Source organism: Monodelphis domestica, chromosome 1 (assembly GCF_027887165.1).
Source record: "Monodelphis domestica isolate mMonDom1 chromosome 1, mMonDom1.pri, whole genome shotgun sequence".
Classification (NCBI taxonomy): domain Eukaryota; kingdom Metazoa; phylum Chordata; class Mammalia; order Didelphimorphia; family Didelphidae; genus Monodelphis; species Monodelphis domestica.
In genome coordinates, this window is record NC_077227.1 from 522,263,405 (window position 1) to 522,290,543 (window position 27,139).

At 40.7% G+C, this 27,139-nt stretch overlaps 2 protein-coding genes across 3 annotated transcripts in view; both read right to left on the minus strand.

Moving 5' to 3' along the window:
- GALNT14 (polypeptide N-acetylgalactosaminyltransferase 14) overlaps positions 1–10,097 on the minus strand; it is a 364,372-nt gene extending 354,275 nt beyond the window's left edge. Inside the window, exon 1 of one of the 2 annotated variants that reach the window (XM_016428013.2) lies at positions 9,457–10,097. In XM_016428013.2, coding sequence (XP_016283499.1) covers positions 9,457–9,585 — 129 coding nt within the window. In that variant the 5' untranslated portion in view covers positions 9,586–10,097. The remainder of the gene's footprint in view (positions 1–9,456) is intronic. The other variant, XM_007476039.3, reaches the window with a different exon arrangement.
- Positions 10,098–16,460: 6,363 nt separating this feature from the next.
- The window catches only part of CAPN14 (calpain 14), a 122,153-nt gene continuing 111,474 nt past the window's right edge, over positions 16,461–27,139 (minus strand). The window contains exon 21 of the mRNA XM_056817402.1: positions 16,461–16,601. Coding sequence (XP_056673380.1) covers positions 16,461–16,601 — 141 coding nt within the window. The remainder of the gene's footprint in view (positions 16,602–27,139) is intronic.

Genomic DNA, 27,139 nt, shown 5'->3' on the forward strand with positions numbered 1-27,139 from the left:
CAGTATCTCCTCAGAGCCCCCCACTCACAGGGTCATTGTGAGGATTAAACAAGATAATATTTATAAAGAGCTTTATGGAACTGAAAAAACTATACGAATATCAACTATTGCTATCCTTCCCTTTATTATTATTAAAACTATTGCTGCTTAGACTTAGAATTATTATTATACCATTCCTGTTTAGAATTATAATAATAATAATTATTATTATACTATTCCTATTTAGGGTTGGCTTTCACTTTTAGAATATCTTTAATGTTTCTTCTATAATCCCTTCCTAATTCACAATACATTGAACAAATGGTATCATGGGAAAGAAAGGATGCCTCCGACTGGGATGAAGAAATCAAAAAAGGGGAAGATGTTGACTGGGAGGTAAACCTCAGGTATAATTTGTTAAAGGAGTCTGACCTCCACAGACAGCTGAAATCTATTTCTCTGCCCCACATGGTGCTTCTTCAATGTCCTGATTAACTCCTCAAAAAAGGTAAACCCTTTAAGGTTCCTGGAGTCCTAATGAACAGATATGAGGGATGAGGACCTCTATGACAGGAGGTATAGTTAGAAGCATGGGGAAGAGAAAGCAGCCTGTTTGACTGAGGACAGGAAAATGAAGCATGGTGAGGTGGAAAAAGCCTGAATTGGGACTCAAAGAGACTCAATGGACTGAAAGTTCAAGTCCCAAACTCACCAGCTACTAAATCTGTGACCTTGGGCACTCAATAAGTTTTTGAGTTTCTGTTTTCTTATCTGAAAAAAAAAATGAGAATATTGAACCAGCTAGAGGACCTTAAAAATTTCTTCTAATCTCTTTATTTTTAAGAATATGACTCAATGAATGCCCAAAGAGCAAGCATAGCAACTCTTTGGGAAGTAAAAGGGCATTTAAGTCAAACTAAGATAAGACTAAAGGCTTCTAGCATTCTGAGTTTCTTAATCCTTGAGGTTCACCATCCATCGACAATTAAAGAAATCCATCTCCACTCAATCTCTAGCCTGAGAAGGACTAAAACAACTTTGGGAAATCAGGTCACAGATTTTATGTCTATGGAGTGGCCATTCTCACCAATCAATAAACAATTTTTTTATTAAACTCCTATTATGTTACAAGAGCTGCTGTAAGTGATGGGAATATGTGACAGCTAACATTTATGCAGCACTTTAAGGTCTAAAAATCATTGTATATATGTTATCTCATTTTATCCTCATGACAACTATGCAATGAAGGTGCTTATAATCCACATTTTAGATTTGAGGAAACTGAGTTTGAGAGAGGATAAATGCCTTACCTGGGGTCACACAGCTAATTAGTAACTGGAGCTGGATTTGAACTCGGATCATCTTAACTCCTAGTCTAGTACTCTATGCACTCTATCACTTAGCTGCTTAGATACAAAGATGAAAAAGAAAACTGTCTGTCTCCAGGAGAAGCTGACATTCTAATGGGTGAGGCAACTACATACACAAATACATAGGTATATATATATATATATTTATATATTTATATATATATATATATATTTATATATATATGTGTGTGTGTGTGTGCACCCCCTCATAAATACACATATATGAATATGGATATAGAGATCAATATATACAAAAACACATATGTGCAAACATGTATATGTGCAATTTATTAACATCATAATATATTTTATATGTATATAATTGTATGTATTGTGTCCAGGTGTATATGTATACAAACATAAGTATTTGATACATATCTGCCCTAGAAGAATTTTGTGAGTTAACGTGTCCTTGACTCCCACCATACTTTAACTTGGTGGGTAAGCAATAAATGGGGCATCTAGGTGGCACAGTGGATAGAATGCCTGACCTGGAGTCCAAAGACTCTTCCTAAGTTGTCTTAGCCCCAAGCCCTTACTAGCTATGTGACCCTGGGCAAGTCACTTAACTCTGTCTGTCTCAGTTCCTCATCTGTTAAGTGAACTGGAGGAGGAAATGGTAAACTACTCCAGTATCTCTGCCAAGAAAACCTCAAAACCGCAGAGAGTCAGACATGACTGAACAACAAGAAAAAATAAATATCTCATGAACAGATTATAATACATTATTTAAGATCAACTGGTAAGTAGAGAGATCATAGGAACTGGATCTAGAAAGGATCTTTAAGATCCTAAAATCCAGCTTTCTCCCCACTTTACAAATGAGGAAACTGGCACCCAGAAAAAATGGAATGACTTTTTCATGGTTGCACAGGCAGTAACAGAGACAGAGTTTGAGCTCAGGTCTGATTTCAAATTTTGTGTACTTTTCATTGAACAAAAAGTCAGGATTTAAACTCAACTCTCTTGATTCCTCACCCACTTGTGATGCCCATATCATTCAAGGCAATATTAATTCTGTCCTTAGGAAGGGGAAGGATGCCCCCTTATCTTCAGCATTCTAGGAAAGATTCATAAAGATGCCTAAAGACTGCAGGTTGAATTCTTCATTCCTCTGCCTTCCATGACTTGTCATCCTGCTCAGAGAGAGTTCGAGGATAGATTTACCATCTATCTGCCCTGCTCTCAGAGAAAGGATGTCATAGCAAGACTCAGATTCAATTTGATTATTCTTTTTCTGCCCCCAAAATGACACCATGGTTTTGTTCTTGTGTCTTATTTGTTTGTTTGTTTTTTCTTTTTTTCTTTTTAGGATTCTCAAAAAAATGTGACCTATTTAACTGAAAAATTAGGAGAAAAAGAAAATTGGAGTGATAGAAACAATTATGGTTTACAGAAGAGGCTGGTTAGTACAAATTTAAGAATAATCAATAAACTGTTACGTATTAAGTTCCCACTCTATGCCGAGTATTGTGCTAGGTTCTGGAGAGAAGCAAAATTGAGGCAAAGAAGTCTAGATTTTTTAGCAAGGAGAAATATAAAATGAAAGAGACTAATTCTTCAGAAATCATTCAGGCTAAGGGGACAGGTAGGAGGCTCAGTGAATTGAGTGCCAAGCCTAGATATGGGAAGTCATATATGGCCTCAGACATTTCCTAGATGTGTGACCCTGGGCAAGTCACTTAATCTTCATTGCCTAGCCTTTATAACTTTTCTGCCTTACAACCAAAATATAAAATTGATTCTAAGACTTAAGGCAAGGGTTAAAAAAAACAACTTTCTAGCTCAAGTAATATCTATTTATCATATCCTCACACGGTGCATTGTGCTAAATATTGGGGGGGGAGGGCAGATACAAACAAGGATGTGCTGTCAAATGTTTAACAACCAGCTCTCTATGAAAGAAAATGTACACAGGACATATTTTAAATTGGATCTTCATTATAATTTTTCTCCTGCGCTTTCTTAAGCCTAGACAATCAACAAAACAATAAAACAAGCCTTGATTAGTAGCCTTTGCTGACTATTATGGAGAAAATGCTCACACTAAAAATTTAATCACCAGGAATTCCTAAGAGCTGACTCCAGTATACCCCTGAATAAAAAGAAATATCATCCTCAATACCTGCCCTCAAGGAGATTATTCTCTAGCTAGGAAGACAACATATGTACCTATGAAAGAGTAAAAGAGAAATATGTTGTCATATAAAAGGATACCATCCCAAATGAGTAATCAGCATAGCAAGTATAGTATTAAAAGAATTGAAAGGAGAAATTACTCTGACGTGGAGCGCTCAAGGATCTTACAGGTTAAGGCAGCTGCCACTGGCTCAGTGGAGTGTGAATCAGGTCTGGAGATGGGAGGTCCTGGGTTCAAATATAACCTCAGACGCTTTGTGATTTTGGGCAAATCACTTAGCCCCAACTACCTAGCCTTTACCACTCTTCTCTAAGACCAAAGGTTGTTTTTTATTTGTTTGTTTTAATGGATCTTACAGGTCATAGAACTGAGACTACTAAGGACCAATTCAATTCAACAAACATTTTATTTTTACAAAAAAGGAAATTGAAGTCCAGAGAAGTTAAGTCACTTGCCCCAAATCACACAGGAATTAATTAGCAAAGATTCAGAGCCAATTCCTCTAATTCCAATTCTGCTCATTGTTTGCTCTCTCCACTACAGCACAGTTTCCTTTCATGAAGGTAGCAAGCTTTCATGGGATTGTAGGATGTAGAGCTGGAAGGGATCTTAGCCAGGTTTTCATCCAACACCCACTCTGGACAGATGAGGATTTTAATTGGTTCTTGAAAAATTGGGACTATTTCTGAGAAGGGCACCCCAATCCTTCCCTCGCCCATATTTCTAACTTAGAAATCACCCTCCACCTTTATTCTCATTCAGTTCCCATCCCTAGACAGCTGGTGATTTTACAACCACAACATTCCATATCTGTCCCCTTTTCTACAGTCAAACCACAACCTACTTTCTACTTCCAGCCTTTATGCAACAAACAGTCTTGGAACTGGTCTCTCTGCCCTTACTCTCTCTTCTCTCCCATCTGTCCCCTAAGCAGCTTCAAAACGGATATTCTTAAAGGATGGAGATGATCAGGTTACTCCCTTATTTAAAAAGTTTCTGTGATCCCCTATTTAATCTCTAAGATAAAATATATCTTCTCCTGTGTGGCATTGAAAATCCATTACATCCCGGTTCCAGCTTACCTTTGGAAATTAATAATTTGCCCAATGTCCTCTGGATATGTAAAACAAACTAGTTTATTTGTACTTTCCTATTTCCTGCCTCCATATCTTTGCATAGGCACAGCCCCCATGCCAGAGACAGAGGACTTGGAAGAGGAAGCCTATATAATAGAAGTAATAGAGTTGTTGTTAGGCTTTGCTGCCAGTAGAACCACTAATATATGAGGCTGACTAGCTTGAGCTCTTCTGAGACTCAGTTTATCAGCAAAATAAGGATAATAACAGGAGGGTGTGGATTCTGGGAATAGAAGTTATCTTATTAAATGAAATAATTTAATAATAGCGCCATATGAGTACCTCATGCATAGAAAGAATTTTTATAACAGTATTGGCTATATATTTTAATAAAGACTAAGTATATTTCCAAAGGCCCACAGCATGTCAGTTTGTCTTTAAATTCCCATTGGCTTCTAAAAAAAAATTCAATTATCCTCAAGGCTAAAATTCTTTTACTTTTACTAAGTCCCAAAGTAAATTTGGTTTACTGGAACAAAAAAAAAAAGATTTTTTTTTAATTCATGTTTTTTAAGTTACCCAAATTGAAAACAAATGATAGCAAAGTTGGAGAAATAGTAGCAACATTCTCTCTTTCCTTTTTTTGGTCCCACAATGCTTGCTCATCATTAAGACACAGTTTACACAAACATTTCAAATTCTATTATGCTCCATCTTCAATTAGAAATTTGAGATTGGTTAAGATGGAAAGGATAAAAAATGAAAACACCAAAAGACCAATTCAAATAATAGTATACTTTTAAAATCTTTACCTAGACTTGTTCATAGCACATTAAACAAATCCAATAAGCTTTTTTTTAATCACAAAGACTGTTTATCCTCTGCACATAACTTAGATAATGAATGGAGAGAGTTTTTACTTATACTCAGGTTCACCTTATTCTTCCCAACGGTTAGGTAAAGAAAGCAGGTCCATAAAACTTCCAAAGAAAAGAACATGGGCCTCCCACCAAACCATATTCACTATGTACCACATTCATACTGAAAGGTGAGGGGCAGTTAGGTGCTTCAGTAGATAGAGAGCCAGACCTGGCAACTGGAAGTCCTGGGTTTAAATCTGGCCTCAGACATTTCTAACTACATGACCCTTATTTAACCCTAATTGCCTGCACCTTACCAAGATTCTAAGACAAAAGATAAGGGTTTTTTTTTTAAGTAAAAAGAAAAGAAAAAGAAAGGGCTTTAGAGCTGCTTAAAACTCTAGAGGGGAAAAGCTTAGATTTAGAGACCTATTGGTCCAACCTCCAGCCAATACATGAAGCCTCAAAAATCACAGACCTAAAGAATGAAGGAGACCTTAGAAGCCATGTGATCTAACCTCTTTGCTCTATAAAGAAGTAAATGATTGATCCAAGATCACACAGGCAAGTTTAGTTCCAAAGTCAAGGTTTAAACTCCAGTCCTTTAACTCTTCATTTTAATGGTCTTTCCACACAACACCTCCTCACAAATCCTCTTCTTGAACTGCATTTCTTTTGTATAAACCATTTCACCCCCAAAGTCTTCAGTTTCTTCATCTGTCACATGAGAGGATTAGACAACACAATTTCTAAGGATCCTTCCAGGACTCTCGTGTCTCCTGGATTCCAGTAATGATAGGTTGACTACATTCTGCTTTGACAAATAAACTGAGTCCACTATAAAAGAGAACAGGGGAGAGATTGAGGAATGGAAAACTCCTCAGGTCTTTACAAGTGCAAAGTAAGACTTTTCCCTGCAATTATGAATAAGCACTCAGCATGAAAGCCTGGAGTCCTGAATTCATTCAAAAAATCTATACTATTTTCCTCTAATAAGCAAATTTTCCCATCTGAGGCTGATAAGACTCCCATTGGTCAGGAAACAGTCTCTGAGCTAGCAATCAGAATCTATTCCTGAGTCACTGATTAATGTCCCTATAGGATTTCTCCCACACTTTTCAGTTTTCCCCCATCCCATTAGGCAACCTTAACCATTTGGCCACACAGCCTACTACCTACAATTTAATAGTCCCTGACAACCTCAACTATCTCTCTCCCAAGGTGCACAGATAATCAGTCTTCTGTACCCTTTAAGGCAGTTTCTCTCCTTTGAGGGAAGGCCTCTCTTGGTTTCTCTGCCATAGTTTGGAGGACACAGACCTATCCTCCTCTCTCTCCTACTAACAGCTCACAGATACAGACTTTCAAAAGTTGTAAGTTGGGACTACTAAATGCATGACCTGCCTCATTTTACAAATGAGAAAGCTGAAACAGAGAGGGAAATTGATTTTTGCTAAGTCATGGGGTAGTCCTGAGTGCTGAAGTCCCACTGACCATTCCTGAAAACATTTGGTTCCAAGAAAGATCATAACCAGGTCAGGGCAATCCTGGGAAGGAGCTCAGGGATGGGGAAGGTAAAACAAATCACTGATGCAGAAGTCTCTTCCCAAAGCAGGCGTTCTAGTTGCTGGTAGGGGTTAGAAAGCAAGCAGGCCTGGCATCTAATGTTAGGAAAGCCTTAAACATCTTTCCAGAGCTTCTTTTTATTATAAACAACTGCCTACCCTCAGCCCCTTTTCGCCAGGCAGGGATTTGAAAAGGACAAGCAAGGAGGTTGGAATCCAAATGTTTCCATGGGTCTGAAAGCTAAACAACTGGCATCTTTAGGGTTCCCACTGTGTAGCCAAAATGTACAGACCAGTCACTGTAAATTCAACTGTTCTAGTCCCATCAAAACTGCCACAATCTCATATATATGTATAAATAGGAGCAGTCACCTGCCATACATAAACTCACACAAAGATTCACAGGACAGCCATAGAGTCTTAAGGTCTGAAAGAGGCTTCAGCCATCATTTAGTCCAGCCTCCTCATTTAAGAGATAAGGGAAGCAGGCATTGAGGAGTGAAGTGATTTGTCCAAGGTCACAGTCATTCACATATAAGAAAGAGAAAAGAGGAGGGAAAATGAGAAACCCAAAAGGAGGGGATTTAATAAAACGTGAGAATTTTTTTTAATGACAGGAACACTGTGGAAGATGTCAAAATGGGAAATAGAAAAGCAGTAGAAAGCAGGCATGAGAGAAGGGAAGGAAAATCTCTCTAGTTATGAAGTGATATGAGGAGCCAAGAAGGAAAGAGGAAGAAAAGAATGGGGGGGGGGGACAGCAACAAGAAATAAATAACAGAACAAAACATAGGAATTATCAAAATAAATCTGAAAGAAAAGAGGAAAGAGGAGGGGACAAGAGGAGAAAAGAGAGGAGAGGAAGAAAGAAGAGGAAGGGAAGAAAAAGGACAGAGAGAGAGGAAAGAAGAGGACAGACAAAAGACAGAGACAGAGAAGAGACAATAACAGAGGGAGAGACAGAAAGACAGAGAGATTGAGGCAGAGACAAAGAGAGAGTTGTAAAACAGAAGAATTAAGGAAGGGGGACAAGGGCTGATTACATGCAAGCTTAAGGTAATGAAGTACAAAGCAAATCTGAGAAAGTTCAGGTCCCTGCAGGCATCATTAACTACATTACAAGGAGCAAAAGAACAACCTGGGGAAAAGAAGAAAAACTCCAGTGATCAATGCATAGCAACAACATCTTTATGATAAAAAGAATTACCCCCTTGGAGAAGGGTGGAGGGGAATGGAGCTGAGAGGTTGGGCTTTGCAAGTGAGGGGTAGCTTTGTCAACTCCCTAGGCTCAGATTCTTTGTCCAGGTGTTTCTCCTGCCTGCTCTATTAGATTGAAAGTTCCATCATAGTGGGACCGCTGTACATACACAAACACACACTCACACACACCACACACTTATCCATTTGTTTGTTTGTTTATCTCCCCACAGCACCCACTAGGCAGTTCTGAACACAAAGGGTAGTTTAAAACATGCTGTTGGCTGGCTGGCCTGAATAATCACTCCCCAAAGGAATTCATCCTTATTCTTCAGCCCTTTCTGAGAAGTGGCAAAAGTGACTGGGAGGAAGCTGGACTCACTAGTCTGGAGACTGGAGGGCAGATGAGGGCAGAGGGAAAGGAGGGACCTGGCTCCTGTCAAGTGAACTGAAGGGACTTAGAGTGGAAGAGCCACCTGCACTGCACTGAGATTTTCCCTACTCCCTAACAAGATAAGTCGATCTCTATTTGCAGTTGATATTTTGTGAAGTATGGAGCAGGTATGCATATTTCACTTCCAAGTCTAACAGCTGCAGGGGTCCTGAAGCAGATTTTAGGAAGGGAGTGACAAAGCAATGGATAAAGAAGAAGAGAGAAGCAATCACAACAGAGGCTCTGCGCCCCTAACCCTCGCCCAATTCGGTCACCTTCCAAGCACTGATTTTGAGAGTTGTTTGGCAGGATAGGAGACCATCCCGGAGTCTCTTCACTAGGGCAGTTTTAATAGCCAGTGAAGACAGAATCCGAGGTTAATGGGAGACCCGATTCGTCAAGACAGCCGCCACACCGTTCACCTCTAGGGGCCGGCTTATTTGGGCAGCCCTCTCACCCTTCTTTTCTCCATCCTCAGCTCCGGGTCAGGAGTAGGTCCTCCAGTGCCCGGGGGATGCGCGACAGAAAAAGTTGTGACCACACTTTGCCACAGAGCCTGGGTCCATGTAACCCACGCACTGAGGACAGTACATATACACAACACAACACACACACACACACACACACACACACACACACACACACACGTCAGAAGATTCCCTTGGGCTATTTAAAATCGGAAATATCCAACAGTTGCAGTCTTGTCCAGCAACTTTGCGGGCCAGCTCAGGACCCCACAAGCCCGAAAACCGAGCCCACCCCACCTAGTGCCCCCTGCCCACGGGCCAGCAGCGCTCTCACTGCCTGCCCTTACCCCGATCTCTCCAGCTGCCTACCTTGGGGGTCTGCCCTTCGGGTCTCGGTGCCACCTCCAACTTCCTCTGGACTCCCCAAAGGAGCAGCAGCGCTGCGATCCAGAGCACCCCTAAGAGAGTGAGAGTCAGGCGGCGGTTCAGCCTCCTCATGGTCCCGCCCCGCTTCCCCGACAGAGGATGCCCCCGGGCAGCCAGGGTCCTCTGCCCGGGGGGGAGCGGCTTGGGCAGGGCGTCCCTGACCGTGGCCAGGGGGAGTTGGGGCGCGCGGTGGCGCCGCTCAGCCCCGGGCGCTCCAGGACAAGCGCAGGGAACGCGGAGGGGACCGGGGCGGGAGGACAGCGCGCCCCGAGACGGGGAACCCAGAGAGCTGGGGCTGCAGCTGCCGTAGACGCCGCTTCTGCCGCCTCTGCCTCCTGTGCTGCTGCTGCGGCCGCTGCTGCTAGAGTCGCTGCTGCTACCACTGCTGCTGCTCCAGCCTCGGGAGAGGGAAACTGACGCGAGCTGCAGAGAGGGAGCAATCGCAGCCAGTGCCTGACTCCCCAGGAGGAGGAGGAAGAGGAGAGAGGAGGGGGGAGGGACAGAGTGACCCCCGAGGAGAGGAGGAGGGAAACAGGGAGAGGGGGCGCTACCGCCGCCCGCCGGACCGGCTTTGGACTGCGTTATTTTAATTTTCACTCCCCCCACCCACCCACTCTCAGAGGAGAGAGTCTTCCCCAGTTAAGCCCTATTTGTTGGGGGGGGGGGGGTCGGGGGGAGCATGGAGCACCCCCTAGCGCCCACCAGCCCCTGATGCATCCACCCTCCGAAAAACACAGTAGGGTCAGGGGAGAGGGACACTCCTGGAGGCAGTACTGGTTCCTCCTAAGGAGCTCCCAGGCTGGTGCTCCGGGGCACTTCCAGCACGCGCCGAGGTCCTGTAGCTGAGGGGCCAACTTTGAAGGCACCTCTGAAGTGTGATTCCCACATCTTTTCCTAGGTCCCATGCACGAGGATACGACCCTTTCCCTTCCTGTCGGCAGGTGCAATAAAACATTTCTGCAAAGAAGCTGGTTTGTATTTAATTGTTTTAGAGCCTATAACACCGTATCGCTCAAGTTTTTCTACCACCATTGTCGCTAAATATTTTAGGATTTCATTTTTTTTTCCACAAGAGAGGGGTCTCTGACACAGCAATCCAGCTCCACCTGCTGACTTTTAAGCGAGTTCTTAGAATATGACCCTGGGGGAAAAGAACGTGAGTCCAGCAGTCCAACATCCCTTCTCCAGAAAATTATTAACAGGGTTTATCTCACTTCCATTTCCATGTAGAATATGAAAGTAGGTAGAAGATGCTCTCTTAATTGCCTGGTCTAATGACCTTTTCTTAATCCTCATCCTTCTTGACCTTTTAGCAGCTTTTGTCACCGTTAACAATCCTCTCCTCTCTGGGGTTTCCTGATACAGCTCTTACTTGGTTCTCTTAAGGGTCTGACTGCTCTGTGTAATGGTAATAAGAACAACAATAATTAACATTTATATAGTTCTTTAAGGTTGGCAAAGCATTTTACATGCAATGTCTTTTTTTGTTCCTCACAATAACTATGTCTTGGATACTAGTATTATCCCCATTTAACTGCTGGAGAAACTAAGTCTGAGAGTTTAAGTGACTTGGCACAATGTCAAACTAAGGTCTTTTGGACTCCACTATGCCACCTAGTTGCCATTTTTGGCTAAATCTTCATCCACATACCTCCCTGGATTTAGGGATCTTTCAAGGTTCTTTCTAGAGTCCTCCTCTCTTACTTGATGATCTCATCAGCCCTCATGAGTTCAATCATCCTTATGTAGATGATTCTGAGATCTCAATATCTAGCTCTAGTTTTTCTCCTGAGTTTCAGTCCAATATCATTAACTGCCTCTTCAACATTTCAAACTGGCTTTCCCAGGGGCATCTTCAACTTAACATGTCTAAAAGATAATTCACATTTCCCCAAATCTACTCCTCTTCTAAGCTTCCCTTTTACTCTCCAAGTCACCACTGTCCACTGAGTCACCCACAATAACAACCTCACTGTCATCCTTATTCTCACTTGGTCTGTGTATCCAGTCAGTTGTCAAATCTTGCTGTTTCTTTCTTCCCAACATTTCTACTCTATAGCCCCATTGTCTCACTCATATAACCACCATCCTAATTCAGAGCTTCATTACCTCTTGCACAGACCATTTTAATAGCCTTTTAATTGGCCTCCCTGCTTCAACCAATCTTTCCTTCACATAACTGCCAAAATGATTTTCCTAAAGTGCAGGTTTGATTTTTGTCACCATCAGCACCACCACCTCCATTCAAAAAATTCCTTTTCTCCCTATTACCTCCTTGGTCAAATAGCAAGCCCTATGCTAGGCATCTTCCTTCCTTTCCATTCTTCTTATATTTCACTCTCCTCCATACAGTTAAAGCCCAGCAATCTCATCCTACTTATTCCTTCTCATACTTCATATACTAATTCCTACTCTGGCTGTCCTCCATGCTTTGGGACCCTCTCCTTCCTCACCTCTGCCTTTTGGTTTCCCTGGCTTCCTGAAATCTGGTGTGGTGGTCTATAATCTCAGCAACCAGGATGCTAAAGCTAACAGATCTCAACCTCCAGAGTTCTGAGTTGCATGCATTGGTTAAGCACTAAGTCTTACATCAATGTAATGATGAAAACAAAAATGAAAAAAAAAATCACTTGGACCAGGAAGCAAAAACACTTCTGGAGGTAACTCTGACTGTCCCTGAGGAATACCCCACATGGGAACCTAGGGTACATCCAGCCTGAGCTAAGGACTCAAAGAACAAATTTTGACTCCAACTATAAGAAGACATCTCTGAAGTGTGATCCCTTTCTTCCCCTCCCTGGGGGAAGATGGTAAAAACTGAGTAGGTCAATCAGGTCAAAGCTCTTAAGACTATCAGGCCCTTGAGTAGCTGCTGTGCTGCTAGTTTAGAAAAAAATGGGGAGATCCAACCAAAAAAAAAAAAAGGACAACTCCAGTGCTACCTTCTGGAGATCTTTCCTGGGTTTTTCCCCACTCCCAAGTCCATAGAGCTTTCCCCTCTAAAACTATCTTCCATATATTTTGTATATGTCTTATATGTACCTATTTCTATACATGCTGTCTCTCCTGTGAGAAGGTAAACTCCTTGAGAGAAAGGTGTATTTTTAACATTCTTTGTATCCCCGGAAAGTAGCATAGTACCTGAAATACAGAGGTGTTTAATAAATATTTGTGGATTCATTGATTCTCCTCCATTCAAACCATTTCTGTGAAAGAGCTTCCCTAATTTTAAACCAAGTGTAATGACTTTATGTATCTCCCCCAAATCTCTTAGGCCAAACTGTCCTTAAGGCATTTAGAGAGGGCAGGAACAGATATTTTTATAACATCTAGTAGGTGCCAAACTCTATGTTAAGCACTTTTTTACAATTATTTTCTCATTTGATCCTCACAACAACCCTGGGAAGTAGGCACCATTATTATCCCCATTTTACACAGGAGCAAACTGAGGCAAACAGAGGTTAAGTGATTTGCCCAAGATCACACAGCGAGGAAGGGTCTGAGGTCATATTCCAATTTAAATCTTCCTGGCTCACCACTAACTGCTTCATTTGGAGGTCAAAGTTACCAAAACTGACATCATATTCGATTTGAAGAGAATGGACTTCAAAGGACCCTAGAAAGCAGTTTCTCTTTGCCTCCTCTCAAAAGCCTAATCTGAACTGTGAGGAAACATGATGGTACAATGGAAGGAATCCTAGACCTAGAGCTAGGAAAGTTAGCTTCCTGTCCCAGAAAGCTATCAGGTTACTAGGTGACTTTAAGTAAGGTAAACTCTCAGGGCTTAGAGATTTTGTCATTGTTGCTATTCAGTTATTTCAATTGTGTCCTACTCTTTATGAACCATTTGGAATTTTCTTGGTAAAAATGCTGAAGTGATTTGTAATTTCCTACTCCAGCTCATTTTACAGATGAGGAAACTGAGGTAAACAGGATTAATTCACTTCCCAAGGTTACAAAGCTAGTAAATGTCTGAGCTCAGATTTGAACTCAGGTCTTCCTGATGCCAAGCCCAACTTTTGAATTTTAAAGTCTCCAGATCTGTTCTAATCCTTCAGCAAGTTGCTGGCCTGGCAACTCCAAATAAAAATCTTTGTTTAACAACCAAAACAAGATTTTGAACTAGGAGCCCAGCAGACTGTGAGTGGCATCTTTATTGTAAAGGACCTATAGTCATCCTTTTTAAAGATCATGGAATTATACACATATCCAGAAGAGATTTTAGAAACAATCTAGTCCAAACCCCAAACCCCAAACCCCTCCAAACCCACTGTATAGATGAAAATACCAAGCCCCTGAAAGGTTGTGACTTATCCAAGGTCACACAGATAGGCCCCAACTTCCAATTCTAAATCCATCAAGGGCAACCCTCATTGCCTTTGATGTCAGGAAGATGATGAGACCTAATATTATGAAAAAAAATATCCTCCCAGACCCGGGCTGTCCCATATTCATCACAGTCCAGAGGAGGGGCTGAGGCACTAAGAAAGGAAGGCAGAATTGTGTGCCTTTTTGTTTTCTATGTATTTTCTCAGTGGTCTCCCCCATTTGGGGAGCCTCATCCATCCCTCTATAATGCCAAATACTTTATAGTTGGATAGACAGAACGCCATACCCCTTCCATCACCCCCACCCCAGGGACTGTCTCACTGAAATGCAGTCAACCCCTAGAGCTGCAGAGTGGCAGTGTTATACAGTCAGCTGCACAATGTTTTATGATGAGGCTCCTTTGTAACAGATGGCAGACAGTTATACAACACTATCAACAAGCTTTTTTAGATGGTACAACTCACAAGACTGCATACTGAGGTGGTTGGGATGTGTTATCCTGGCTGGTTGACAGCTGGGGGAAGCGAACCACCAGGGGGGCCAGATCAGGACAGAGAATGCAGACAAACTGAGGGGAGAGGGAGCAAGGGCTCCAGCCTGGGGGCCTGATCCCTGGTTTGGTTCACTTCGTCCTTAACCAAAGTAGAGAAGATTCCTTTAGCCAACTGAAATTCACAAAGGAATGTAGTTATATTCCTATATAATCACCTGATCTGGCTAAGTGGATTTTTAGCAATCTTGCAGGATCTGGTGTTGTGAAAGCAATCCTGGCTTTGGGGTCAAAGGACCATGAATTTAGATCTGAAAGAGATTTAAGAACCCTTCTTTCCCAACCCCTTCATGTTACAGATGAGGAAACTGAAACCAAGTGAAGGGAAAGGATCCAACCAGGGTCATTTAGGTAGTAACTGACAGTGGTGGATTTTTTAACCCAGATCCTGTAATACCCAAATTGATTGGTGTTTGCAGTGTAATATGATATCTCTCAGAGTACCTAGGATCAAAGGTTTGTGCTTTTGATAATTACCTGTATGCACTTGGGCAAGATTTCCCAGACTTCCATTTTCTCATCTATAAAATTAGGAGGTAAATGACCTCTAAGATTCTTCCCATCTCTAGATCAAGAGCTTATGATCTTACAATAGAAGGAAAATAGGATGATAGGAAACAGAGGATGGAGGAGGAAAAAGGCTTTAAAATCTCAAGCCAGGTTGGTGGACAGCTTAGTTGGCACCCCATCCCCACCAGATTCCTCTTAGAGCTCAGCTTGAAAGTCTTGGTGAAATGGTCAGGACCTTCAGCAGTCCAGATCCCAGCCAATTCTTGATGGGTTGTAAAGTGTGTAGGGTGATCTCTACCAAATTATTTTCCTTTAATCTCAGCTAGCTAATGACTTTGTGCAACTCCAATGCACTTAAATCCAATTCATACCAAGTCATCATCCCACAATGTCATTGGTCCTCTCAGAAAAGGACAAACAAAAACAATAGCTAGTGTGGAGTAGAGCAGCTTTTAGGGTGTGATTAACATCAGATGGAGGCTAAAGAGAATAGGTGACTGTGGAAGGACCCTCCTGGTGTATCCTCCCATCACATCTATTGCTAGAATCAGTGTCATGACCCTTTCCCTACCTTATAACTTTCCAAGCCTCCAGTTGGCAAGCTCCGAGTGAGCTGCTCTCTCCTTGCAGCCTAAGACATTAAGGAGCACATTGGGTATTGGAGCAGATGTGACTCATTCATGTTAGTATAAAACTATAGAATTGGACCCATTAAAGCCAGTGAAAGCTGTGTAAAGCAACATATGGAGTGAATGTGTGCTGAGGCTGTCAGAAAGCTGGGAAGTCCGATACATATGTCAGATGGTGGATTTTCGACACCACGCTTTTTAAAAATTTCCTTTGAGTTGTTCCCTTGTTACTCATGCTCATTTCCAGTTTCCTGCATGGTTTTTAGCTTTTATTCCTTCCTAATCAGGTTTCTCTTGTGTTCTTCTTTTCTTTGACCACTGCATGACTTCAGGCAGCCTGTGTGTGCCTGTCTCTGATTATGTGTCTATGTGTGTGTGTGTGTGTGGGGGGGAGGTATGATATATCCTTCCATCTGCACTTATTCACTTATTGGGTCTGCCACAAACGAGAGGTATCTTTTGTGCCAACAGAATGAAATTCCATTAACTATGGCATAAAAAGTTAACACTCCTTCCCCCTCCTACTGTACATAGCCCACCCCACACCCCTCCCACTATCATTTTTGACTTAAAGAAGAAGCTACTGTTTATGGCAGCACAGATTTACAGAGTAAAGGCGAGATGAAACAAGCCCCAACAGGCCATCCGCAGGAAGGATTTTCTTGAAGTCAAAGGGATAGCAGTGGACTCAAAAGCTTCATTTCTTTATTCTTTGGTGGTTCCAACAGAAGAGATTCAGGACAGCCATCATAAGTAACCTACTCTGACCCAATCTCAAAGTTTTAAATAATACATTAACATAGCACCTGGAGACAAAGTGGAAAGAATGGTCCTCCGGAATGAAAGGACCTGGGCTCAAATTGTTCTCATTCCCCTATCTCACCAGGGGAAGCCTTCATGTGCCCAATTTGCTGAGGGATCTGAGCCTGTCAGTAACCTTTAGCCTGGTTTAGCCCATCTGCCATGGTGGGTTTGCTTTTTTCCAGCAGGGCTGCTGTGCATGCTACAGCTTCTTGGAGCCACAAGTGAGGGTTGAGGGAAAGGTAGACATCAAAGATGGATGAGCAGCCCTGAAAAGGGCTCAGCAAGCCCTCACATCAGAGGTACTAGTACTCCCTGAACATCCCATATACCCTACTTATTATATAGTGTGTCAAATTCAGATTTATCCCAGTCTTCCTACTGTATCCTTTTTAAAGATATTTTAAAAGGGGGAAGGAATATTAAGGCATTTTAATAAATAACATTAAAATTTCCTCACCTACATGTAACCCTGGCCATATTTTCAGAGTCAACAGAATATTTTCTACTTGCAAAGTCTCATTTCTTATCCTAGATGAGCTGGGAAGGGGCAATTTCCAAAGTCAGGTTTACAAAGATAGCTAGATTATATAGTCTAACCACCAAGCATGATATAATGGAAAAATACTTATTCTGTAATTATAGAACCTGTGTTCAGATCTTGCCTTTGAACTTTATTTCCCTATGTGTCCTTAGGTACATTTACCTTCATTTACTTTCTCTTTAGCATAGCTTTCTCATCTGAAAATTGAGGAAGACTGACTAGATGGTCTCTGAGGTCCTTTCTAGCTCTAAGTGTTTGAGCCTAGAAGACACTAGGTGCCTAATCAATGCTTGTTTTCTTTCTTTCTCCTACTTTTCTTGAGAAGAATAATTTTGGAAGTAGGAGAAGGTCCAGGCCTATGATTTCATTGGCATTAAGAAATCTTTGGATGGAAACTATCTCCACCCAATACTGATGAGCAGTTCATCTCTAATTTGGAGTCTTAGAAGGTTTGCAGAGAGCAGGGAAATTAAGTCACTTACCCTGGACCATGCTTATTGTATATGAGAGATACAGGATTTGAAGTCAGGTCTTTCTTCCTATTAATTAGGATACAATACATCTCTTAACATGATTATGATGCACAAATAAGATACATGTGAAATAGTCAGATTACAAAGGGAAAGTCAGTCTGGTCACCAACCTTTTACCTATCTCATTTTTTTCTTTTCTTTTCCAAAGTGCTGGACAAATATTAATTAAATAGATTATAGGAAAAGTATTTGTAGCATTTGAATTGGACTGGGCTGAATCACTGGGTAATGTAAATGCTATTCCTCTTAGGCAGAAGTTATTTTATTTTTATATCCAAAATCCTTTTCCCTTGAAGGTTTTTCTTTTCACTCTCAGACATTTATTTTGTTCATCTCCAACCATCTTTCCTTTTGTGTCACCCTTTTCTGAAGACAAGGAAAAGAAGCATTCCTCTTGTGCTCGTAAGAGCCAAATCCTATTCTCTGGCCTGTTCTGAAGAGGGTGGTTTTTAACAGTAATGGGAAGAAGCCTGATGAACAGTCCAAGCACAAATCCCTAAGGAGAAATAATGCATCTCTTTGAAAAAAATAGCTTATACTTATGAGTTGGGAGACTTTCAATTTATAAAGGTTTCCTATTTCTTTCTAATGTCAGTATAACTCTATTCCAGGAGGTTTAGCCTGCTCGTTTTATAGGCAAGACCTGCAGAGCCTGGTGTGAGATTAAGATTCAGAAGTGATGAGTGACAGCCCTCAGTTACCATTCTCCACACAACCTCATAAGGTCTTTTAAAGCCCAGGGGCTAATAGGGCTAAAATCATTACCCAGGGAAATGGAAAAGTTCCTATGGGTGATTTTTCCCCCTCTTCATTGCTTTCAGGCTTGAATTCCAAATTGATTTCTGTAATAACTATTAAAGATCTTTTTAATTAAACCAGGCATCCTCCTCCTTGGCAAACTTTTCTTGATGGCATCTCTGGTTAATTAAAGGTTTAAGCTGCAAAAAAGTGTTATACTTAGAACAAGGGGAGTAGCTTAAAGAAAACCAGGGAAGGGCCCTGCTGTTTTATTCTGTAGAAATGAAGACTGCTCCTTCAAAACAGGTGTCACCTTCTTTGGAGGCATGAGTGGTCCCATTAAAAGTTAAATTAAGATGTTTATTATGTATTTTAATTTTTCTTTTTCCCAAAGTTTCATTTTTGCTTTAATTCTTACCTGTTCTATTTCCCTTTCTAAAGTTATGCATTAAAAGTGACACTGACAATCCTTTTATTTTTTCTTCCTAAATTCTGAAGAAAGTTGAAATATTTTGTAAACAGAAGATCTGTGGGCAAAAGCCTAGCCCAAGGCCAGTGATGTTGAACCTTTCAGAGATGGAGTGCCAGGCCCCACCCCCACCCCACTCCCGAGACTGAGTGCTGTGCCCCTCCCCCTTCCCCCACATAGGGGAGAAAGCACCCCCATTGGGCTGCTGGGCATAGGGGCAGATGATGTGAAAAAATGTCAACAGGCATGGTGGAGAGGGAGTGGGGAGCAACTCTGCCCAAGTCCCTCTGCCTTTCTAGTTATGGATTGTGGGAGGTTGAGTGGGGGGTGAGGGCCCATAGAGAGCTCTCTACGTGTCATCTTTGGCACCCATGCCATAGGTTCACCATCACTGCCCTAGGCCATTAAATGTCATTAAATCATAGAATTTTAGAGCTTTGTGGAATCTAGAGGTCATCTAATTAAATTCCTTTATTTTATAAAATTAGGAACTAGTGAGGTTAAAAGAATTTAGAGAGGGTAAGCAACTTCCCTGTGCTCAAAAGAATAGTAAATGGCAGTTGTCATCTTAACCCAGGTTCTTTGATTCTAAATCCAGATCTTTTAACATTATACCATGCTGATTGATAAAATGGGCCACCTTTTGAGAAAAGTACAGCCACTATATTTTCTATCCACTATCTATCTATCTATCTATCCATCCATTCATCCATCTATCTATATGTCTGTCTGTCCATCTCCCATCTGTCTTTCTATTGATCGATCTGTCTATTTACCTAATCCAAACCTATGATTTTATTGATGATTCCCTTCCACTTAGTACTGGTCATGGATGACATGCTACTGATTACACTGAGTTCTGGAACACTATCATGCTTCTACAATGAAATCCATGTCAATGGAAATGAAAGCGGTCTAGCAATTCATTCAGGAAAACCCAAGTGGATGAAGAATTCAGATCACAATGTACAACCTATTGAATTAGCTCATCCTGGATAAGCACTTCAAATTGACAAAAGTTTGACTAGTACCTAGAAGAGAGCAGGCTAGAAAACTTTTAGGGAATTATACCTTATTCCCTTCTAATTCTCCTTACCAATGCAAATTTAAAACACGTCTACAATTTATAATCTTAGAGAGCTGCCTGAGACTCTGAGAAGTTACTGACTTGCCTAGGGTAACAAAGCCAGTATATGACAAAAGCAGTAATTGAACCCACTTCATTCTGATTCTGAGATTGGCTCTTTATATACTGAATCAGGTTCTTTCTTGTCTTCTCTATTCAGTTTTGCTCACCTCTTCTCTACCTCCTCTACTCTGGCCTCCTCTCCTATGTTCTTCTCTCCTCTGCTCTCTCTCATACTCCCTTCTGTTCGTGTATCATGCCGTGTACCTATAAATCATTTTATAGTGTATCCAGCAACCTTCCATGTTATCATCATTCTCGTCTGGTTCACCTTGTATCAAGCTACATCCTTTAGAATGTAACAAGTCACTTAGGGCTTAAAGCTTGTGGCAACAACATAGACTGTATGTGTGCAAAATTGAACTATGCTTTTAGGCATCATACCAATGGCCTTAGCTGGAACTATAGCTAATCAATATATTCAGGTCCATTTGTTGTTATTACTTGTTTGGCCAAAAGTCCAGAAGATGGGCCAAAAGTTTTCAAACATCTTTGAATGAGTTACTATGATGAATAGTTATTCCCTTGCTCTTTTTCCCATTATATCTTGCAAAAATTTCCAGAATCAATAGAGAAAATGACTCTGCTTCTGATTATGAGACATCAATAAAGTGATGATATCATTTTAAATTATTAAGTATTGTAAATACAGATCACTTTAATTTGATCAATTTCCCACTCATCAGAGTCAACAACTTGTATAGATGGGTCTCCTATAGCTATTGAAATTGTATATTGTTTCTTCTTATCTTTATCCACCTTAACTTTCTAACAATTAGCATTACCAACAGTGTAATGTGTTGGTCTCAAATCAAAGACTAGACAACCACTTGTTGGGAGTGCCACTATAGGAATTCTTGTTCAGTAATAGGTTGAACCAGAGGACTCCTGAGTTCCTCTTCAACTCTAAAGTTCTATGATTCTGTAAGTCCTAGTTTCTATTGGTTTTTCACTTTTACCCCAACTCATCAGGCTGACTGCACATATGTGATAGATTCAGAAATGAAACATGGCATTCCCATTGAAGTCACTGAGTCATGAGTTTAGAGGATCTTAGTTCTTTATAGACTTTCTCTACTTCATACTCAACAACAGATATCAACATATATACTGCAATTATCCTCACAGTAATGTTTGTACTCATCATATGTAATACAAAGAAAGATGACTAAGTATTCCATGAAATTATTATTGAGGTTGTTGTTGTTTTTCAATGAACAAAGAAACTAACTTTACTAACCTCTTTATTCATGTCTCCTGGGAAAATCTGTGAACTACTTTGGCATTTAATTTCTATTTCTTGGTGACTTCTCATTGCATTTACAATGAGAAATGTCAATATGGATATGGTTTGTTTCCTCCAATAGTGCATCAGATTTGATTGGGAAAAGATCTCACATGAAGAGTACAGACAGTTAAATTAATGTTTGTGGATATTCCAAAATCTGATGCCTTTACCAATAAGATGCCACTGTCTATGGAAGAAGAGGAGAGGGGAAAGGAGAAGAGGGAAGTGAAGGATATTTGGTATGTTTATCTAGGGATAGCTGGATGGCATACAAAATAGAATACCATGCCTCAAGATAAGAAGGCCTGAGTTCAAATCCAGGCTCAGATACTTATTATACCTATAAAAATAGGCTTTCCATTGGCAAATCACTTACCCTTCATTTGCCTGTTTCCTTTTCTATGAGATGGAGATAATAATGGCATCTACCTGTTAGGGTTGTTGTGAAAATCAAATAAGTAGTAATTGTAAAGAACTCAACACAGTGTCTGGCATATAATGAGTACTACATAAATGTTAGCTATTATTTTGTCTCTTTCACAGGTTACCATGACCAAAGAATTAATTATCTGATGGTCAAACTTCTGGCGATGATATTTTCTGAACTTAATTATGTTGGTCATTATAGTAGACACAATCTGGTTGATTATTGTAATTTCTCAAAGAGATTTAACTGTTATAAAATATTCGTAGTAAGATTCTCCAAACTGAATCAGCCAGCAAATAAGTCAATTAAATCAAAATAAGCCTAGCAATTCATTCAGGTCGATCGAAGTGGAGGATACAGATCACAATAAATGGTCAACCAATTAAATAACTTCATCTTGGACAAGCTTTTCAGATTGAAAATAAGCTAGGTGGTACCTGAAAGAGAATAGACTGGAACATGGTTAAGAATTTGTTCCTTATTTCCCAAGATTCTGGACACCCTCTCCCAAATCTTTTCTAACCAGTATTCCCCTGGCCGCTGCCCTGTGGCCATGAATCACAAAACAACATGGTCTCAGTAAAAGCATAACTGAAGGTGACTCAAAGGGCAATGAAAAGTTGTATGGTAAATGAGACTTAGCTGAAATGTATTTCTAATGATGACTTACTCTTAACAAGTGATGTTGAAGGCATCTTCAGAATTACATATGACTTAAAAGGATGTAAGTGTAAGGAGATTCACAATTTATTGAAAGAACCAGAGGAAAGATTCCCACACATTCTATAGGTCCTCTTTGGAAGATTTTGGGGGAAACATGGGCTGTGTAACACAGAATGAAAAGACAAAGATGGGTTGCTATTTGTATTGCTCAATGGAAAAATACATCAACGTAATCATAGCTTCGGTGGAATATAAAGGCATCTTTAGTAAATTATTAATTCACACCAGAAAATTTTAGTGTATTAGACTTTCCTAAAGTACATATCAACCCTAAAAACTATCTGAAGTATGACATTCATCTCCCTCACCAACTTCCAGTAGTCCCTAGACCATATCACAAAATTGTAGATTGATGAACTTTCCATCTCTATGTTTCTACAATCTTTTCACAGTAATTTAAGTAGTAGAAATGAGGTGTAGTAGAAAGAGCTTCTTCTGACTTTGAGTTAAAGGACATGGATTTGAGTTTCAGCTCTGCTATTTGTTGGCTATGTCACCTTAAATGAGATACTTTATCTCTCTGTGACTTAGGTTTCTTTTCTGTAAAAAACTGATAATAAAACTTGCATTAGTTGCTACTTCATGGGGCTGTTGAGAGAATCAAAATGAAGCTTTAGGAGGAAAAATATTTTGTAACCCTTAAAGTACTATAGAAATTAAGCATTTTCTTTTTTAAATTATTATCAATAGATGAAAATAGGGAGCAACTAGGTAGCTCAGTGGATTGCAAATCAGGCCTAGAGACAAGGAATCCTGGATTCAAATTTGACCTCAGGTACTTCCTAGCTCTGTGACCCTGGACAAGTCACTTAATCCTTATTGCAATGCCCTTACAACTCTTCTGCTTTGGAAGCAATAAACAGTATTGATTCTTTATACAGAAGGCAATGGTTAAAAAAAGAGAAAAAGAACTTTTGAATTATAAAACAGTATAGGAAAAAAGACCCTTTTTCCAGACTAAATTTCTAATTTCATGAGTTTAAGAAGCACCAGGTAATTTCTTCTGCCAATGAAGATCAGTATTCTCTCTGCAAATTATAGTCTTAGAGAGGCATCTTTGAGGGCAGGGGGCATCAGGAAGATTTAGGTTCATTTCTTGCATCTGACACATACTAACTGGAGAACCCTAGCAGGTGAGTGCTATTTCCAACTAGTTCTGTCTCTCAATAGTCCAATTGTTAAATTTCCAGTAAGACTATTTCCACCTTGGAAAATAGGCAAACACTACAAATCAGTGCTTGATTTATTATCTTGTTGATTGTCTAGCCTTAAAGTGTTGGAGAAAATATTAATAATGCAGATTAAACTTAAAAATGTGTCAGAGAACTGGTTATTTAACATTTACCAACACACCCCTGGGCATGTCATAACTTCTGAGTGCTCTAGATATATTTCTCTATGGAAATGTGGCCTGCTACTATTTAAGCACATTTGCAACAATCACTCCCTCTACTTGTAACTTAGTCTGTATTTGTTAGCCTATCCTTTTGTGCTCTTCATAGCATCCTCACATCGGTCCTATAAGTCGGATTAAAGGAATCAAGAAAGAGATGTTCCAGTAAAGTGACATGTCCACAATCCATCCCACTGGCTAGTAATGAGGCCAGGATTTGAAGACAAGACCCCTGACTTCTAGTGTTAGAGGGCTCTTTCTACTATATCATATGCCACTTTTATTTAGGTCACCCCCAAATTTAAACAGAAGCTTCTTGGATAGAAAGGGAAAGAAATAAGGAAATCCCACTGGTGAAATGAGAGAGGATTTTCAAAATGTTGCAACTGCCCAGGCCAAAGACTACCAGTTTTCTAGCTCAGCCATCAGGCTGAAAAAAGAATGTAAACTACCAGGAAAAAAGTGCTGCCATTAGGACCTATGCAGTGGAATGGTAATGTGGACCTTCCCTTTGGGAAAGGAGCCAAGGCAAGCCTTCCTCAAGTTTCTCAGCTGTGAACTGCTGATTCTAATTCCTCTCTTGTCCTGTCTTGCTTCTGTGGACCAGTTTTTAGGTTATGAAAGTGGAGATGATGAGCCTTTAGGGATGTTTTAAGGCCCACTCCCTCCTATCCTTCATTTATATCTAAAACTGGAAGGGATCTCCAAAGCCATCTAGTTCCACCCCCTCATTTTACATGTGAAGAAACTAAGACCTAGGGAGGTAAAATTACTTCTCCCAGACTACCTAGGTAATAAGCATAAGGATTATCAATAGGAGAGCTTGCTCAAGCCAGAATCCTCAGAATCTAAATAAGCCAGATACGTTTGATTTAGAGACACATTCCAGTTTCCAAGCTGCCCCAGCTTGGTCATCCTTTTGTGTTTTAAAACTTTTGTAGCATTTAAAAGAGTGGATGCGAAAAATTCCCCAACAGGGAATTTTTTAACATTCATGAGTCTGAGAAATATCAAGATTCACACTTTAACTGCTGTATTTTTTGAATGTAATAGTCCTATTGGTAAGACTTGGTCTGAGTAGGCCAAAGTGGCTAAAGACCCTGGAAATTGTTTCTTCCCAGCTTAGAAAAAGAGGATACTAACATGAGACCAGCATTGGAGAAGGGGATTCCTCCCTGCAGTGGGAGCTTAAAGGGTCTCTTTAAAGGGAAAAGAGAAGACATAGGGAAGTGAGGGGCCTCATGCTTCTCCCAGCACATGAGGCAACATGATATCTACAATTCCTTTCTTCAAACATAAGCCTCCAAGAGAGATACCAGAGGCAAATGCTATAGAGCAAGGTATAAGACTGCCTTTTTCTTAATTGCACGTGTTCAGGTGGTTGGAGCACCAAGGGCAAAAAGAAACAGATGCTAGGAACCAGAGACCCTCATCCCCTTCCCCTGCTTTACTTCAGATCAATGCGCCTTTTTATTCTATTAAAACTGCACCTGGCTGACCTAATGGTATTTGTCATAAATACCTACGCTTGACCCTGTCCTCTGTGTTTCCTTGTATTCCTTTAGCAGCATTGGCTAAAACTGATCACAATTAGCAGCATGAAAGGGTTAAAGGGTCCTGAGTGTCACAAATGCAAGTGTGAGCTTTCCTGTTTCAGGGCTGGAATCCCAAACCCCAGCCCACCATTAAAGAGCTTTTGCTCTCTTCACTTGGGGCCATCATCACAAGTGATTCATAGGTTTCATAATTATACTTTCAAGTCCAGAATTACTACAAACCTGGGGCCTTTTAAATCTGCTCATTAGACCATGAGCTTAATGCAGCAACTCCTAGGGTTAAACTAAACACCAGTCATTCTCACCAGCTTGCCCTGCATCCTGTCCAGAAGGGCAAGGACAAAGTCTGAAGGGTGATGACCTTGACTATTTAAAACCTTTAGACAAAGGGATTTTGAGTAAGCTATCTACCCCCCACCCCCACCCAACTCTATTACCCACAGCTAACCAATTAACAGCTGATGGCTGTCAGTCACAAATGTCTCATTCTCTGATCAGTGGCATAGAGAGCTTTCCCCAGGGTACAGCAAATCAGGTGATTGCCCAAGGCTCCAAATTTTGTAAGGCTTCTGCCAGGGACCAGATGGCTGGAGTTGAAGTAAGGCAATGGGCAAGGAAATTATCAGTTGACTCTCTCTCTCTCTCTCTCTCTCTCTCTCTCTCTCTCTCTCTCTCTCTCTCTCTCTCTCTCTCTCTCTCTCTCTCTCTCTCTCTCTCTCTCTCTCTCTCTCTCTCTCTCTCTTTCCCTTTGTCTCTGTCTCTCTGTGTTCTCTCTGTGTATGTCTTTATCCGTCTGTCTCTCCTCTCTTTCTGGCTCTCTCTCTCTTTCTCTTTCTGTCTGTCTCTTTGCATCTCTCTCTTTCTCTCTTCTCTTCGTCTGTCTCTGTCTCAGTCTTTCTATCTCTGTCTCTCTCGATTCTCTCTTCTCTATAACTGTCTCTTTTCTCTGTGTCTGTCTCTGGTACTCTCTCTCTCTCTCTCATACACACAGCTCTTATGTACATGTAATCATGGAGGAAGACAAGCAGAGTCAACCGGGGACAATGCTCTCTTTTCCCTTATAGACACCCCTCAGGCTATGTGCTGTATTTTTAATAACTCCTTTTCCCCTTCAAGACAGTCCTTGACATTCACTACAACTGGATTTCACCTGTTCAGATGTTCTTAGGAACAATAGTGGTGTTCATGGAAGGTTTCATATTGAAATATCCTTTTCAGGCACTAGAATAATCATTAATCATCACCAGCTAATTAACATCTTTGTCCAAAGGAAAGGAACAGAGCTAGAAGTAGATGACTTGTTCCTGATCACAAGACCTCACCAGCATTAGCAGAGACCAGTGGCAAAATCCAGTTTTCTTCCTCTGTCATAAGGGCATAACAAGATGGATTTCCTGTATATTGATCTGACACAAAAAACCTTTCACAATCCGGCTCCATTCTACCTTTGGAGACTTTTCTCCCATTAATCTCCCTCAAACCTAGTCAAACCAGCTATCTTTGCAGTTCCTTAGTCCTCTTCCACCTCCATGCCTTCATATGAACTGCCTCCCATTTCTGCAGTACACTGATGCCACATTTCTGCTTTTTAGAACTTTAGCTTCCTTCCAGGTTCAGCACACATACCACCTCCAATAGGAGAATTTTCCTAACCGTTGTGGTTATTAGTTCCTTCCCCTTCTTCAAATTTTCAAGGGAATCCATTAACATGTTGTAACTTCATCCCAACAATGAAAGCCTAGCACAGTGCCTTAATTATGAGTATAGTATAGTATAGTAGTAGTCTCTCGGTAACCAAGAATGACAATTGTCTTTGTGCGCTTTCATCTGTGATGTACCCTCATATGGCTTGAAGAGGGTGGGGATATATGAGATGTCTTTATCCGTCTCTGTCTCTCCTCTCTTTCTGGCTCTCTCTTTCTCTTTCTGTCTGTCTCATTGCATCTCTCT